General features: G+C 54.4%; 7 protein-coding genes across 7 annotated transcripts; 4 read left to right on the top strand and 3 right to left on the bottom strand.

Annotated features, from left to right (window-relative positions):
• Positions 1-1,819: 1,819 nt before the first annotated feature.
• BDV59DRAFT_181141 (undecaprenyl diphosphate synthase family protein) lies at positions 1,820-3,936 on the bottom strand. The gene is made up of 2 exons (XM_073690188.1): positions 3,203-3,936; positions 1,820-3,102 (listed from the first exon to the last, which is right to left on the bottom strand). The coding sequence occupies exons 1-2, from the start codon at positions 3,425-3,427 to the stop codon at positions 2,131-2,133; spliced, it is 1,197 nt and encodes a 398-aa protein (XP_073546642.1). The 5' UTR covers positions 3,428-3,936; the 3' UTR covers positions 1,820-2,130.
• Positions 3,937-4,030: 94 nt separating this feature from the next.
• On the bottom strand, positions 4,031-6,676 carry BDV59DRAFT_59990 (putative glycerol-3-phosphate acyltransferase Sct1). Its single transcript, XM_073696726.1, has 4 exons — positions 6,384-6,676; positions 5,723-6,320; positions 5,395-5,663; positions 4,031-5,344 (listed from the first exon to the last, which is right to left on the bottom strand). Exons 1-4 carry the CDS (start codon positions 6,552-6,554, stop codon positions 4,139-4,141), a joined length of 2,244 nt encoding a protein of 747 aa, XP_073546641.1. The 5' UTR covers positions 6,555-6,676; the 3' UTR covers positions 4,031-4,138.
• Positions 6,677-7,242: 566 nt separating this feature from the next.
• On the top strand, positions 7,243-8,753 carry BDV59DRAFT_181137 (uncharacterized protein). Its single transcript, XM_073690187.1, has 4 exons — positions 7,243-7,386; positions 7,461-7,634; positions 7,703-8,197; positions 8,254-8,753. The coding sequence occupies exon 3, from the start codon at positions 7,833-7,835 to the stop codon at positions 8,175-8,177; it is 345 nt and encodes a 114-aa protein (XP_073546640.1). The 5' UTR covers positions 7,243-7,386; positions 7,461-7,634; positions 7,703-7,832; the 3' UTR covers positions 8,178-8,197; positions 8,254-8,753.
• Positions 8,754-9,444, top strand: BDV59DRAFT_181136 (uncharacterized protein; the record flags this gene model as incomplete). The annotated part of the gene is made up of 2 exons (XM_073690186.1): positions 8,754-9,213; positions 9,270-9,444. A coding segment is annotated over one exon (246 nt), but the record flags the coding sequence as incomplete, so codon positions are not given.
• On the top strand, positions 8,754-10,343 carry BDV59DRAFT_181134 (uncharacterized protein). The gene is made up of 4 exons (XM_073690185.1): positions 8,754-9,213; positions 9,270-9,348; positions 9,465-9,636; positions 9,702-10,343. The coding sequence occupies exons 2-4, from the start codon at positions 9,338-9,340 to the stop codon at positions 10,227-10,229; spliced, it is 711 nt and encodes a 236-aa protein (XP_073546638.1). The 5' UTR covers positions 8,754-9,213; positions 9,270-9,337; the 3' UTR covers positions 10,230-10,343.
• Positions 10,344-10,610: 267 nt separating this feature from the next.
• BDV59DRAFT_203143 (cytochrome b-c1 complex subunit 6 family protein) lies at positions 10,611-11,370 on the top strand (the record flags this gene model as incomplete). The annotated part of the gene is made up of 3 exons (XM_073694212.1): positions 10,611-10,890; positions 11,118-11,240; positions 11,306-11,370. The coding sequence occupies 3 exons, from the start codon at positions 10,611-10,613 to the stop codon at positions 11,368-11,370; spliced, it is 468 nt and encodes a 155-aa protein (XP_073546637.1).
• Positions 11,371-11,833: 463 nt separating this feature from the next.
• BDV59DRAFT_203142 (putative cell surface receptor/MFS transporter (FLVCR)) lies at positions 11,834-13,351 on the bottom strand (the record flags this gene model as incomplete). The annotated part of the gene is made up of 4 exons (XM_073694211.1): positions 11,834-12,577; positions 12,644-12,992; positions 13,045-13,157; positions 13,214-13,351. The coding sequence occupies 4 exons, from the start codon at positions 13,349-13,351 to the stop codon at positions 11,834-11,836; spliced, it is 1,344 nt and encodes a 447-aa protein (XP_073546636.1).
• Positions 13,352-15,617: the final 2,266 nt, after the last annotated feature.

Genomic DNA, 15,617 nt, shown 5'->3' with positions numbered 1-15,617 from the left:
TATAGTTGAGACATATTTATGACATGTTGGAGTGCGGCTGAAGGAAAGCACGGTAAGGTCTTCCAGTAAAATATTATATCTACACACGGCCAAGCTCACTAACGCATTTTCATGACTCAGTCCTGACGTTGAAGTCAACAGCCTTGCATCTCTATCCCTGTCCTCGTATAGGTCATCCAATCATGAGCCTGAGGCGTAGAAACGTGAAAGCCTTCAGATGTCCAAAAAATACCTGGACTCACGCCCTGAGCCATTACTTTAAACGGAGCGGTGGACATTATTTGAAGACAGACAATCTTTCTTCGAAGCTTCCCAAATCTAATAGTTGACTTTCTAGTTTGCGAACGAACCTACTACACTCCTAACACCGTCAGTCACCATGAGACTCCTTGTCCTACTTCCACTGGCCACATTTGGACGTTTTGTCCTTGCCCAGTCGTCCTCGGATTATCCACCCTGCGTGGAGACCTGCATCAATGACAATATAACCAGCTCTTCGTGTACCGGCGATGAGACTGGTCAGGCACTGGACGAATGCAAGTGTGCAAGCTATTCCGGTACTCCACTTGTGGATTGTATTCGGAACTGCACGCCGTCCGAACAAGGCAGTTTTGCAGAAGCTGTTCCAGAGCTATGTCGCCAAGATCTCTTCCCGGACGCCCAGATGTCGAGCTCGTCAGGGTCTGAATCAAATGAGGGGTCCAATGAAGGTAGTGGTGACTCTGCCTCTGAAACAAGTACTTCTAGTGAGAGCCCAACTGCAACACCCGATGCAGCAGCGGGGGTAGCTGTATCTAAGGAGTTCCTCGGCTGTGCTGCTGTGGCATACTTTCTACAGGGGTTATTGGTAAGTCAAAAACGGACATACTAATTAGAGTTGCAAAGTTACCGTGAGGTGTGCTCAGAAGCTGACCCTTTCTTGCAAGTAAGTGATGGGTTTGGGTTGTCATCAAGCCATATATTGCAAATCATGACCTGGGCATCGGCGAGCATAGCTACGTTCACCAAGACCCATGTGCAGGCAAGCCAAAGTAGTGTTTGTGTTTTCAGACTTTGGACTCGGATATAGCTTCAGGGCAATTTTGCTTATTTGGACCTTGCTAAAGCCCGAGAAGCTTTGTATATCGATTGACAACCTAGAATATTCTGCCCCTTTCTAATACAAGCAATCTTCTATTTTCTCGGTTCTTTTGGATTAAACCTCTTAGCTGAAGGACCAATTTGGTATCTACCATACGTCAAACGCCGAGTGAGAGACTTGTAAACCGTCCTTCAATCTACGTGAAAGATTGCTGGGATAAAGACCTGTGGCCAGTGGTATATTCACCTGTCCCCACGAGTCGCGTGAACCTTCTCAACCCAATCAGCCTCTTCGGCTAGGCTGAAAGGTTTTCTGTAGTCCATAATGGCTGAAATCATCTACGTTGGTTGCAAAGTAAGGTAAATATGAAATGCCGCAGTGAGGGCACCGGATGTTTTTAGCGAATGTTCATCAGTAGCATGATTTCAGTCCTACTATCCATGGCGTTTGAGGCATTTAGGAATCACATGGCTTATACCAATCACTACCTCCTATGCATCGGTTGTGGACTTTAGACCCTTCCAGCCTTGCAGTGTATGGTTTCGTTAGTCGCATACGACCTCGTCCAACCTGTGCCAAACAAACACCTGTCGGAGCGGTTGAGAGAAACGATTGGAGATCTGATAATCCGCGCTTTCTAACATCCAAAATCATGACCGTTGGTCCTACCCCCTACTTGATGTTCTTGGGCTCGCAGTTCAGCCTTCGAGAACGATAGGCTGGATTACAAGTGATCCAGGGATAACAACTGGGGTAGAAGAGTATCAGAGTTCACAGGAATAGTCATTGAGGAGCAAAGGACAAAATATCTGACATGTTTATATTGGCGGGGCTAACAAATGACATCACTCTATTGAATAGCTCTTATGTACACTCGTACAGCGCCATCACAGGTCATGATGATATACTGTAGCGGATATAGAATAATCAGAGTGTGCGAGAGAAAAGGGAAGAACAGGGGGGATATCAGCCCAAAACGACAAAGTTAACTCCAAACTCCCTAGATCTTTATGCAATATCAGTCAATATATGGCGGCCAATAACTGCAATCAGCGACTCTTATCGGTCTCCTCCTCCGAAGTCTCCGGCATGTCCCCGTCAAAGTTTCCCTCGGCGTCGGGGTTCTTGCGCATCTTCGAGACTCTCCGCTGCCAGCCCAACAGGACGGGCAAGAAATGCCACAGGTCGAACTCGGGCCACAGCACATCGAGGAAGACGATCTCCGTGTCCTCGTGGCACTGCCAGAGCATGAAGTCACTCAGACGCTCCACCCCGGAGGTCCGGATCAGCAGGTCAAGCGGAGGGTTGTCCTTGGTGAGGAGATGCGACGTCAGCGTCTGGCGGGTGATGGTCTCGGGCGACATGAACACGGGACGCTCCGCGTCGCCGCCTTTCCCGGCAGCCACGGCCTTCAAGTTCGATCCTTCCTGGGCCCCACCAAGGTGCAGAGTCGTCGAGGAGGAGAAGGACGAGCCGGACTCGTAGAGTTTGCCGGGATCCTGTCGGGGGGCCGCTCCGTCCTCACCCTGCGTCGACGATTCTGACGCTGACTCGACATCGCTGCTCATCTCGTCGCCCTTGGAGTTCTGGGTCTGCGCGCGGATGTTCAGCGCAATATGGGTTTCCGAGAAGGGGGTGCGCTGGCCGCCGGACGTTACACCCGCCGGCTGCAGGGGTTGGCTGTAGTCGGAGACGGTCTCGCGGATAGCGCCGGTGATCTCGTCACGGGAGGTGTACGGGAAGCAGATGTTCAGGACGCAGTCGCCGTTGTTGCTGGTCATGTCCATGGCGCGGTTCACGGCGGCGAGGACGTCAGGCCGGAGCAGATCCAACCGGCCCAGCACACGCACCTTCGCTCCATACCGGTCGAGGATCTCCCCATGTTGTGCCATCTGGGAGAGCTTGACCCTCGCCATCTCCATCAGGGCGTCCACCTCGAACTTGGAGCGCTTGAAGTTCTCAATACTGAAGGCGTAGATGGTGACGACCTTCACTCCGCTGCGGTAACACACTTCCAGGATCTGCCGGTTGGAACGAGCCCGTTAGTTTCGGCCTCTGTGATGGGAGCCCGCCAGTGGCGAGGTCCCTCCGAAGTAGGACAGAAGAGAAAAATCAACTTACTCGAGCCAGCGCTTCAAACCCGAGATTATGACCTTCGACCGTCTCGATCCCGTGCGTCCTCGCAAATCTCCGATTCCCATCCATGACGAAGGCGACATGCCGTGGGACGGGCCCTTGCCTGATCGCTCCGACCAGCAGCTCGCGGATCTTCGAAATGGCAAACTCGATTGGCGGAGATGCAAGGAACCATTTCCGGAGACGGTTCAAGTGCATCGAGGTCGCCATGGTGTCTTGTAGTCTCTCTGATCCAGGCGAAAAAATGGGTATCGTAAAGGACAGTTTTCCGGGCGATGGAGTCGAGGGCGGGGAGGCAAAGCGAGCGGATCGATCGACTTGAAACGGGGAATCAGATGATGACCACACTGGCCTCTAGGATCGTAGGAGAGCCCGGGGGGACTAAATGCGGTAGAAAGCGATGGAGATCGTTTGTTGTAGGGCTGTGTCCATCAGGCTGCACTTTTTTGCCAGGCGTTCTTTGGCTGACGACGCGTGCTAATTTTGGGATGGCGAAAACCAGGCGTCTCTTGGTGTCTGGGCCAACAGGGAAGCTCGTTCAGGATGCGAGGGAGATCAATTGGCATTGGAGAGAGGATTGGAAGTTGGAGAGAACAAAGCGCGCGAGAGAGAGAGAGACGTAACCGGTTGGTGGTGGGTCGAGGATCGCAACGGGGAAGCCAGTCGGATCCACGTGTTACGGAATCTACACTGAAGTCAACTTGACGCGCGCGGTCCGAGGCTGATGATCCCGCTCGGTACCGTTTTCCACTCGGTGTTTCATAGTCTTCTGACTGACGGTTGATTGTGAATCATTTTTGTATTTCCTACATCTGGTATCGCTGCATCAAGTCAGAAGAAACAGAGGTACAGTACACAACGCCAAACACCGCTGCTATTACACAGAATTCATCATCATCGTCTGCCGCATCCCTATGCTCCCTATAGGTGCTTCCGCTCGTACTCCTCGCTCGAGGGCGTCCCCGGTCCGGAGCTGCCAACGGCGAACCCGCCGCTTTCTTCACTATACCGACGACGACGCTCCCCACGCTGCCGCATAGCATCCCGAATCTTTGTACTGACCTCCTCGAAGTCCCCAGTGGTGCTGATCTGGCTGAGGGGCTGGAGTTGTCGCCCAGAGGTTCCATGTCCGGCACCAAACGAGCTGGTACGGCTGCGACTACGGCTGCGGCTCGAAGGGCGGGTCGAGAAGAACCCAATGTTGGCAAGGTTGTGGAACGACTCGTTCCGGGGCAGCGGTTCCTTTGAGGCGCTGCCCTCGTCCAGATCAGAAGTTCCGGTCCGCGTGATCTCAGGGATGGCCGCCTGCTCTCCATCGGGCTTCCCAGCTGACCGGTTCATCTCACGGAACGGATCGGTGACGATTCTGGCGGCATCGAAATCAGGGAAAAGCTCCGGTCCCAGTGTGTTGATTGTTTCGGTGACCTCATGAGCCAGTGCTTCTCGTCTCTGACGGAGCTTCACCAAAGTGTTGGCCGACGACGGGTTTAGGCACAGCACCAATGGCGGCAATGACTTCACAATGTCCATACCAACCTCACCGATGCGGAGGGCCGCGAATGTGATCAGGGGACAGATAGCTGGGGCGATGAGTCCGATCACCCATAGGGGGACCCGCTCTGGCACATAACCTTGGATACGGTTGTACCACGCCCAGAAGAAGAAAGTGGAGGCGTAGAAGATGTACAGGCATGGGGCGAAGGCAAGAGCCACGAGAAGTTTCCAGGTTGCCATCACATCTCGTCCTTGCACCTTAACCGTCGACGCAGCCAGGGCTTCCTTTGACTTCTTGTTCGAAATCACCTTGGTGACGATGAAGACGGGCGCGAAGAGAAGCAACCCAGGGAGTGTTCCGATTGCAAGGAGAAACAGCTTCACCAGGCGAGTGATCAGGGTAAAGATCACTTGGAAGAACGAGAACTTCGCATACTCTACTTGGTGATCGCGAATGCCAAGCAGCCGTAATGACCGGTTGTAGTCCGCAACTGACTTTCGCAGGTTCACGATTCTCGGGTCATCTTTGAAATGCGTATATCCTTTGACTAACCGGCGATTGAGTTCAACTACCGTCGGCAGGGGCATTTTCTTCCCCTTGGTATTGTACAGACGACGGGCAGCTTGGATGACCTGGGGAAATATTAGCGATAATCATAGGGGGGAAGACAGTCAGTACGAACCATGAGTGTCTCATAATCAGGACTAGTCACCGTCACAGTAACCAAACTTTGGTATATAAGGTCCAATAAAGCGCCAACTGCTTCTCTCCGCTCGCCTTTTCTATACTGTTCTACGAGTTCTTTAGGGACTTCCAGAGGATTGCCGAATTCGATAACAGCCCGTGACCGGAACTTGTGCGCGTGGAAGTAATTCATGCCGCAAGGAACAATGGTCAAGCCACAGTCGGGGTTATCGGCCAAAGTTCCGAGAGCCATCAACGCCACACCGGCTAGATGAAGGGTCAAGGGTCAGCAACAGCGGTCGATCAGAAGAGCGAGTTGGGAATACCTTTCAGAGGGAGCAGATTGGGACGATCATGGCTTCCGCCCTCAGGGAAAATACCAACACAACCGCCGGCATTCAGCCGGGCGAAGACCGCATTATATACTGCTGTTTGATCTACATGGGGGGAAACCTTGAACTTTGAGCCTTTGAAGTCGGCAGGGTCTTTAGCCGACGCGTCGCCGGTGAATTTACCATCATCGGTGATGTCCTTCCGTCCGGTGAGTTGGAACAGCGGATCCTTGCCCTTGAAGGGCTTCTTCAATACTAACTCCTCTGGGCCGTGGATCTCTGCAATGGTGGCGCTATGGGAGGTACCGTTGATGGTGGGGAGCGCAATAGTGCCGTCCTTTTCGAAACCAGGTCCCTCAAAGTTGGTCCCCACGCCGCGCAGCAAGGTCGGCTGATTGACCGGGTCAGGGAGATATACGGTCCCTACACCGGGTTTCATATTATCCATAGCTCGGGCCACAGGCACGGTACCGATGCCTCTGGCCAACAGGCCAATGAACTTGCGCTTAAACGATTTCTCTGCGATGAGCCATGAGATGCGCCGATGAGCCTCATTTCGGAGGACTCGCATCAGAATCAACGAATCGACGAACTAGAAACACGCATCGTTAGTCAGCATGTCCGAAGAGCTCCCAACCGCATGATGTAATCCTACCTGGTTCGCGTGAGGTGCGGCGACGATAATCATGGGCCCCTTTCGGGGGATTTTCCAGGAGCCACGAGGATGTACCTCTCTGAAGAAGAAGTCAACGAGCACCGAGAAGGCCCAGAGGACCAGATCGTAGAGCCACCCGATCAACGGCGGAATGTAGGGTTGTTTTGGCATGATGTCGGACGGTCGGCGTAGGGAGACAGGAGGATATTCTCAGACAATTGGATGACACCTCCTAGAGCACAGTGAGGGGAATTCCCTGAAGGCTCGGGAGGGGAACGTGGGAGGTGGAACGGGTCGTGTTGCGGATAAGAGAGACTCGGTGCCGCAGAGACTAACGGGGAGGACAGTGCGCGATGCAGCAATGGAGAGGGGCGAGCGCAAGGGGTTCACATTCGGGTCTGTCAATGAGAGATAACGTCGAGTCAGAGGGAGAAGTCAACATTGAGCGCGGAGGCGGAGGGAAATCGGATCTGATACCATAAGAGAGGACGGAGTTACCTTCTCCGGAAGTAGTAAGCAGAAAGACGCGGTGAGAGAAGACGGGAAGCCGGAAGGAGCCGAGTATATATATGTTGAGGGAGGAGGTGAGGCAGAGGAGGAGCTCTCGAGACTGGATGTTGGGATGGAAGAGCTTCCAGCCATGTGACCGGGGGAGATGCTGCAAGAGAGATTGGAAGGAGGGATTTTTTTTTCGCTGGGGTGCAGGTGGGATGTCACCGGTGGTCACCTTTTCCACCCTTTCCCTTCCCGGCAGCGTTTCTTCCCCTCTTTTGGCCAGCGACGTTTCTAGAACCACCAACGGTTTTAATATCTGTCCTTATGTACTTACATACCTGAATTTTATAGTTTGTAGCCTTTTGTATTCCACGATTACTTACATCAGCTATCGATATTGTTAGATTGATTGGTATCTCGTGTACACCGGCTCCGACGGACGGTATCTTGCGTATGAGTATGGAATAGCCTTCTGGTCGATTTTAATATTCAGCGCTACAGAGACATTGTACATTATATAAACCCATATTTACCATTCGCGAAGACGAAATCTTGAGCCAATTGAGCTGACTCGATGTGAAGCAGAAGAAGATACACCAACAATTTATAAATGGAGCGACGTTAGATCGAACAAGCTAAGGCTCTCGCAGATACAGTATACTGGCTGGGTCCGTAACAATAGTTGCCCTAACTGCCTCACAGCTTTCCCTCCATTTTCATTACCATTCTGTCTTTATATTGAAGATATATTATATTGTACGGTTTTATAATTTTGGAGCATGCAGCAAAGACTCGGAGACTGACTAGTATGCTATTCAACGCAGCAAGTCTAATCAGCACGACGAATCTATAATCGGTCCTTTCTGGAAGGGTTAAGCTAAGTATTCTTTGGAGGGTTACTTTGCTGCTTATATAGGACCAGCAATATCAACATCGAATACACAGGTGCACCACATGCGCCGCTGGCTTATCATTTACGTTACTCCTGTGCATCCTTTCTTACCTTCCGTCGCATGCAGATGCAGCGCGCGCTCTCTACAATGCCACCGTTGGCATTGTCTCTGTGACATGACCACTCGGCGCAAACAGGTTATGGGTCTTGCAGATGATGTGTTCGATAAGCAGTTGAAGAATCTGCTCGCCGAGCAGGACAAGAAATTGCCGCGATTGATATGCATCGAGGGGATTGATGAGTTGATCGAAAACGCAACCGCGGTGAAACAGCCACAGAGCAACGTGGATGATCTATGGGAGAGGGATACCGATGACGAATGGACCGATCATGAATATGATTACTAGTAGATGAGACTTGGACTTAGGTTAGTATATTCTGAAGCGTTAGGCGTGAGAGTTGTCAAACTAACAAGCGACCCAGATAGCACGTGATTGTTTACTAAGCCGTTCCTATGCACCCCTGAGCGTCTGAAGAAAAGTCTACGATCGGGCTAGAGATCGAGTACAGATAGGTATATATGTCGATAAATCTCTATATCTATGGCTACATTCTATATTTATGATCTTATCTCTCAACTCAATTCAATGGTCATAACGAAGGAAACCAGCCAGTAAAGCGGATGTTACGTCAGAGAACGGCATTGTACCTCAATATGATCAAGTCACTCGTTTATCTCTTCGCTAGATGCACCAGATGGATCAGACAGATTTTGGAAGACAATGTACAGGCAACTCAAGATTAAAAATAACCGTAATTCATTCAAATCCCCTTCTTCCCCCGCCATTTTCCACGGTTGTAAACTCCCTGATCCTCAATACATCGAGGCTCAATGAAGGATCGGCTGCCAACGGTCTAGATCGAATCGATCCGACCACACAGTCAAGAACCCCGACGGGGCTTTCTCACGAAATATCTAGAAGAGATGCCTTGTCTTTGGAAGAAAAAGAAGAAACCCGGGGGCGTTTTCGGGCTGAGATGCCGTTATCCGACTGATCCAGACTTTGCTACTCTTTTGTGTTCTCTTGCCCTTTCTGGTTCTCCGCCTTGCGCTTCTTTCTCCCTGCAGCCCCGCGACAGGAACCCCATCTCATCTCTTCTTCACCTCGACTTCTCGGGACCGTCATTGACCCCCTGCTTGAACCGAGACACCTACATAGCCATTTTGAGATAGCCTGTGACTCCGATACTCTCAGCTTCTGTTCAATCCCTGCCGTCACCCCTCCCCTGGCATAAACTTCCGACACCCAGTGGGGCTGACCTGTTCCTGAACCTGATATACTACGATCGGCTTACAGCCTAGCCTAATACCTGCCTAACCCTCCTCAACTCGGATCCATACCAGGCAGTATACATCTCCTATTGTTCGTCGTGTCGAACGGGGTGCGTTTGACATCTCCAGTTGTGATCTGGCCCTTGTTTATGCTGACCGCAACAAGCCGCACGTTGGTCGGTCCCTAATATAAGCCAGACGTTCCTCTGGTGCAACTTGGCTGCCACTTCCAAAATGTCGATCAAGTACGTGCATGATGCTATTCTGGGTGTTTATCCATCCACTGCCTACCTCTTGCATCGGATTCCATTTACTTGTTACAACCCTCACAGAATCTCGGCTCATCGCTAATCCTATCCAGCTGGGTGATGCTCCACGAGCGAGATGGTTTCATCCATCTCCCCCATGAGCAATTGATATATACCTCACCTCCCCGGACAGGTTTGTCCTTACACCCCTTGGGCTCATCAAACTCCCAAGATTCCTTCTCCGTGCAGAGCAGCACGGGTCGAATATATCTCACAAACCAAAGGGTACCCCTCATGTCGTTCACTGTGCTTCCTCCGCCTGACCACCGGGCTGATCTTGTGCGCCGCAGGTGGTGTACATCCCCACGCAAAAATCCCCCGAGCTGCAGTCCTTCTCCGCCCCGCTGCTCAACATCCACGACAGCCACGTCACCGCACCGTTCTTCGGCCCCAACGTGTGGATCGCACTCGTCCAGCCGGTGTCCGGGGGCGGCATTCCGGCCTCGATCCCAGCCGTGCAGTGTAAAATCACCTTCAAAGAGGGCGGCGCCTTCGACTTCCACAACCACTTCGAGCGGATCCAAGAACGCCTCCAGCAGGTCGTCGACGTCTCCCAGGAAACCAGCCGCGGCGCCAGCAACCTGAACATGTCCAGCGTCCATCTGGAAGAGCTCCCGGCCTACTCGGGCCCGTCCAATGGCTCCGCGGAGCCCCGTCCGGGGAGCCCAACGACCACCACGCCATTGCCCCCGCAGACGGAGGTCACCTCGGAACCGTCACAAGACCCGGAGCCGATGGAGCCTCCACCGGGATACGAAGAGGTCCAGCAGCAGAGCGTGGCCAACGTGCTCGAGGAGAGACTCCGGCGCGCCAGCTGAGCTGGCCTGCAGCGCAGGCATAGTTAGCAGTATCTTGTTGCGTGCGACCGCTTCGTCATGTACAGTAAATGAGCCTGCCTTGAGTATTTACAATATCCGGTAGAAGAAAGCGAGACTTCTCTTTTTTCCTGCTCTCGTTAGAGACACAATATGCGTGTTGACTCAAGATATTGATATCCCTTGCCCTTCTCGTCTTTCACGTGACACGCTCTCCGCCAATCAGCGCAACGATAATTGCCGGAGGCCGGACAGTTCCGGTGCACGGGAAGCGCGAAAGCTTTCGTAAAACCACCACTCTCATCATCCTCGCCCGACCGCAGCCAGTTCCTCCCCCCACACCACATTCGATCCCCCTCAATTGACTCTTATACCCGGTTCAGGATGGGTCTCGCCGAATTTTTCTCCGATGTCGTCTCCTCCCTGGGCTTCCCCGAGGCCCAGGCTGAGGCTCCCGCCGAGACCGCCGTCGAGGAGACCAGCAGCCAGGAGGCCGCCGCCGAAGAGAAGCCCGCCGTGAGCGAGGAGAAGGCCGAGGAGGAGGCTCCCGCTGAGGAGGCCGCCGAAGAGCCCGAGCAGGAGGAGGAGCAGGAGGAGGAAGAGGAAGAGGAGGAGGAAGAAGAGGAGGAGGAGCCTGAGGACATCAAGCCCCAGCTCGAGGAGGGTAAGTCTCTTTCCCTTGTCTGGTGTATTTGTTCTCTTTTTCTGTCGTGGACTGGGGTCGTCTCCCCCCTTTCGGGATGCCCAATGGCTCGACCGATACGGACACCTGGCGCTGTCCTGTGCGCCTATCCGAGGGGGGAGGGCAGTGAGCCATTTGGCGTATTTGGTTTAGAGAGAGTTGAAGACATCCAATTGAATCGGTGACTAACGCATGCACGCACGCGACAGAGTGCGCCAACTCCGCCCAGTGCGCCCCTTACAAGCACCACTTCGACGAGTGTGTGGAGCGGGTCACCCAGCAGCAGGAGGACCCCGACTACAAGGGCCCCAAGGAGGACTGCGTCGAGGAGTGTAAGTGCCTCCGTTATCCCTTTTGGCGGATTGTGCGACAACTAACACGCTTTCCTTCCTTCCAGTCTTCCACCTCACCCACTGCGCCACCGCCTGCGCGGCCCCCAAGCTCTGGAAGTCCCTGAAATAAACGAACGGTCCCGTGGACCCGCTAATCCGGTCGTCTTTCCCCCCCAAGGCGCGATGACGGGATGCTGCCTGAATGAGAACCCGTGCTGGGACTGGATGATCCCCCCAGCCTCGTCTGTGTGGGGTGTTGTGGTGAGAAAGCGGAGGGCGGGTGCGGCCTCCGCGGTGTATGTACAGATAGCTGGTTCTTGCCTGATGGAAACTGTGCTTTAATTTTGTTTTTTTAGAAATACATGGTGCTTCTCTAGATGGTGCTTTTCTTTGCTCTCCCGTTTACGACTCATGCAGGAACCACAACGTGATGTTAACCTCGTTTACGTATCGTGTATCGTGGCCGACAGAACAGCACTAATTACAGGGAGGACTTCCCGATGGAACGGAACAAGGCCCGTATCCGGACAGACAGACATATATACACAGCGCTCCGTGGTTGACTCGGTCAACGCAATCTCCCACCGGCGCAATCACGACAGAGTCACCCCCCGGTCGACGTCCAGGCGACGGCGACGCACATCGCGGCCGAACAGGCCGATGCAGATGGGGAAGGGGGCGGCGACGATGGCGACGACGGCGGAGAAGATCAGGGCGTTGCGCATGTTCTCGGGCGGGTGGGCGTCGGGGCCGGCCTTGAGGGCGTCCTGGATGAGGATGAAGACGGCGCCGAGGAGCTGGCCGCCGGTCCAGCAGATGGTGCTGCCGATCTCCGGGGAGAAGGGGTAGGTGATCTCGACGAGGTACTCGAGGACGACGGGGAGGAGGGCGAAGGAGGAGGCGCCGAGGAGGGCGAGGACGACGTAGGAGGGGGCGATGCCGGCGGGGCTGGGGGGCGCGAAGATCAGGGCGAGGTAGCAGACGGCGACGATGGGGACGAGCACGCGAATGGTGCCGAGGTAGTGCTTGAAGCGGTCGGTGATGGGGGAGAGGACGGCGGCGCTGAGGAGGCCGACGATGATGAGGATGCCGCCGGCGATGCCGGCCTCGGTCTCGTCGAAGCCGTGCGGGGCGAGGATCTGGTTCAACAGCGAGGAGACGCTGTTGAAGAAGCCGACGTAGACGGAGAAGGGGATCAGGATGAGCCAGAACTCGAGCGTGCGCAGGAGCTGCGTCGTGGCGGGGAGGAGCGGCGTCTTGGTGACGGTGGACGAGGCGCTGGGCGGGGTCGGCGGTGCGGCGGGGATGAAGAACGACGGGATGCACGCGACGGTGGCCTGGATGTGGGGGATGCGGTTAGTTTTTGGGCGATTCTGGGTGCGGCGTGGGAATGCGCGACGTACGATGACCGAGATGTATAGCACCATGCCGGGGACTTCACTGGGTTTGGTCGCCCAGAAGGAGTCGACCAGCTGGCCCAGGGCCGCGCCCAATGGATTGGCCAACGTCGCGAGCGCGGTTGCGCTGATGCGTCCACGATCCGAGAACCACAGGTCGCTGTATCGGGTGGGTGCACTCAGACAGAAAGGTTGCGACAGGCCGATGAGGATCTGGCCGAACATGGCGAGGCCGAAGATGCCCCCGTTGGCTCTCGTCCCCGCATATCGGATCCAATTTCCCACCAGGAGGAGGGAAGATGTGGTGATGATCGCGGGTTTGGGGCCGCCTTTGTTGAGGGTGAAGATCACGATGCTGCTGGATCAGTCTCTGGCGGAATTGAGGGACAGACGGGAGGGGCCCTCACGGACTGGCGACGCAGAAGGCGAAGAGGTAGCCTGTGCTGAGCCAGTTGATGGCACTCTCGGAGACCCCAAAGTGTTGCGATGCGGTGGTGGAGATGGCGGAAAAGGTCAACCACTGTTCGTGTTAGCGATCATGCTCGGTATACTGCATACGAGGATCGGAGGACGCACGTCCCAGCTCACGACGATATTCAGGAGAACCAGCTGGGCCAGACCCCAGAAGCGGCGCTTGTAGACCTTGTAGACCGGGGGTAGCGCGGAGGAGGCCGCAGGGAGGGTCTCTTGATGCGGCGCTTTAGAGTTGGTCATCTCGTGGGGAGGAAAAGTGGAGATGGAGAGAATTGGGATTGCATAGTGGCCTGAGGGTGCGTGAAGAAATAAGCCGGGGTGAGATGCGAGCCTCGGGGTTAGTGCAGGAGTGGTGGTGGTGGTGGTGGTGGTGGTGGTTCATCTCCGAGGCTTCAGGGATCTCCGTGGGGTCGGATGTAACCTGGGAGGTTCAGCGGAGGACGCCGGAAGAGTGTGTATGGAGGTCCTGACTGATGTTGGGATGAGAGGAGTGTATCGGGAGGACGTAGTAGGGAAGCAGAACGCGACCTGAAGTGCTTCTATAGATATATACTCGATAGATACTTAGAACTACTGCATACTTGTCCAGGGCGGCTGCCTGAGGCACCACATTCCGGATCGGGCCTAATCTAACCCCATGTTTATGGAGCTGACTGTCTGGCGTAGAGTAACTAATATGTCGGTTCTGGGGTCCTTCATCTTAGACTGAAGATATAGACTCGACAGTCCCATGACCTTGGTCTCTGTCCATTCGTCTCTCTTCCTATCCAGCCCGAATGGAGCCCAAATGGGGTGGTTGGGGTCTGAAGAATGCGGCACATGCTTGATCGATGCATGGAATCTATCAGATCGAGGTTATCCAAACCACCATGAAATCAGAAAAGTCCGTATAAAAAAAATCATGAAAAGAAAAGACCTAAACCAGGGGAAAGAAAAAAAAAATAGAGACAAAAGAAATAAAAAGTGAAAAGAAAAAGAAAAACCATCTCATCCATCACGTATCCACACCGGTCGGCTTCCTCTCCATGCAGATCCTCCTCTTTCTCGCTCTCTCGCTCTCTCCCTCATCGTCTTTCTTCCTCGCCTCTCCCTTCTTCCATCCTTGCTTCCCCCCCAACTTCTCCAGGTTGCTTTCGTCTCTTTGCTTTCCGTTCCCTTCGTCTTGTCTTCCTTCTCCCTCCAGCCTCCTCCACGCGACTCCCTTCTCGCCATCGACGCAATAGGAGACTCAGCCCCAGTCCCATCATGCTGGATGCCTAATTCGCCCTGTGAACTCATTGTCCGGTCTAATCCTCTCCCACGCGATCCCGACATCTCCAGCTACCCCCCATCATGAATGGTTTCGACTTTCGTTCCAGTCTGTCGTCGTATGGCGATCCGGGGCACTCATCCATCGCCTCCTTTAGCGCTCCGCAACCGCCAACCACCAAAGCTCTCCTGGACGGCTATGGCGCGCCATATGACTCCCAACAACCCGAGCCGTCGCGATACAATCCGGTACGGTCCTTTGTGCCCCTTCCTCCATATCAGATGTGCTGACTCCCTCCTCCCAACAGTTGAACCCCACGCACCCGCGCAGCTCCGCGTTGCTCAATGCCAACGACCCCGTCACCATGTATCTGCTAACGGAAACCGCCATGGGGGACAGCGCGAACTACGAAATCCTGTCGCTGGAAGAGGTGGAATCCCTCAAGAAGGAATCCAAATTCCTGTCCGGTCGCATGGATGCCGCCAACCGGAAACTGGCCCTCGAAATCAAGCTCCGCGATGCCGCCATGTCTCTGACCAAGCTCTACAATTCCAAGAGCCCGCGGGCCAGCCAGGAGATCCAACCCCCCGATTCGCCGAAATCCCATCGGAGCCACAGGAGCATCTTTGGACGGAACAGCGCCGCCGGAACGCTCAACAAGACCGACGAGGAACTATCCCGAAGCATCCGTAAATGCGAGGACCTGTCGCACGAGGTCGCGAGTTTGGAGCGCAGAGTCCAACATATCAACAAGAGGCTCCTGGAGCACACCGCCGGCGTGCTGCAGATGACACACAAAGGCCTGAAGAAAACCCCGAAGAATAATGCTCCGCACACGCCCGAAAGCCTCTCCAGCCACAACACCAGAGCCAGCATGGATGATTTCGATGATCGGAGCTTATATCGCACGGCGGATCACCTAGATGACCTGCGCCACGGACAGAGAGGGCTGACCGGTTCGCAACCCACCGCTGATCTCGAGGCGCTCCACAGCACCGAGAGAAGACTGGAGGATTTGAGCAGTAGGATGCGCGAGATGATCCTGCAGTCGGACCCCGGTGCCCAATTGGATCCTATTCCGCAACCGGCCAACATGGGAGGGCCAGTCAATTCAACGGCGACCGCGGAAGCATATTTAGCCTACATCGAGAGTGGCTTGGGCATGCTGGGGGCTTATCCTGGTACCGCCTCGACCCCCAAGGGACTCGGACTCGATGATAATACCCAACAACGGTTAGACGAGATCAACAACCACAT

Source organism: Aspergillus ambiguus, assembly GCF_047715705.1.
Source record: "Aspergillus ambiguus strain CBS 117.58 unplaced genomic scaffold BDV59scaffold_22, whole genome shotgun sequence".
Classification (NCBI taxonomy): Eukaryota; Fungi; Ascomycota; class Eurotiomycetes; order Eurotiales; family Aspergillaceae; genus Aspergillus; species Aspergillus ambiguus.
The sequence above is the reverse complement of the archived record's forward strand: the minus strand, read 5'-3'. Positions and strand labels throughout refer to the sequence as shown.

Excerpts from the sequence above, each read along its gene's own strand:
- BDV59DRAFT_181141 (XM_073690188.1), bottom strand. The coding sequence starts at position 3,427 with ATGGCGACCTCGATGCACTTGAACCGTCTCCGGAAATGGTTCCTTGCA. Across the intron at positions 3,103-3,202 it reads GGTTTGAAGCGCTGGCTCGA|ATCCTGGAAGTGTGTTACCG; the intron begins GTAAGTTGATTT and ends TCCAACCGGCAG.
- BDV59DRAFT_59990 (XM_073696726.1), bottom strand. The coding sequence starts at position 6,554 with ATGCCAAAACAACCCTACATTCCGCCGTTGATCGGGTGGCTCTACGAT. Across the intron at positions 6,321-6,383 it reads CCGCACCTCACGCGAACCAG|TTCGTCGATTCGTTGATTCT; the intron begins GTAGGATTACAT and ends GCGTGTTTCTAG. Across the intron at positions 5,664-5,722 it reads CAATCTGCTCCCTCTGAAAG|CCGGTGTGGCGTTGATGGCT; the intron begins GTATTCCCAACT and ends CCCTTCATCTAG.
- BDV59DRAFT_181137 (XM_073690187.1), top strand. The coding sequence starts at position 7,833 with ATGCGCCGCTGGCTTATCATTTACGTTACTCCTGTGCATCCTTTCTTA.
- BDV59DRAFT_181134 (XM_073690185.1), top strand. Across the intron at positions 9,637-9,701 it reads TATATCTCACAAACCAAAGG|GTGGTGTACATCCCCACGCA; the intron begins GTACCCCTCATG and ends TGTGCGCCGCAG.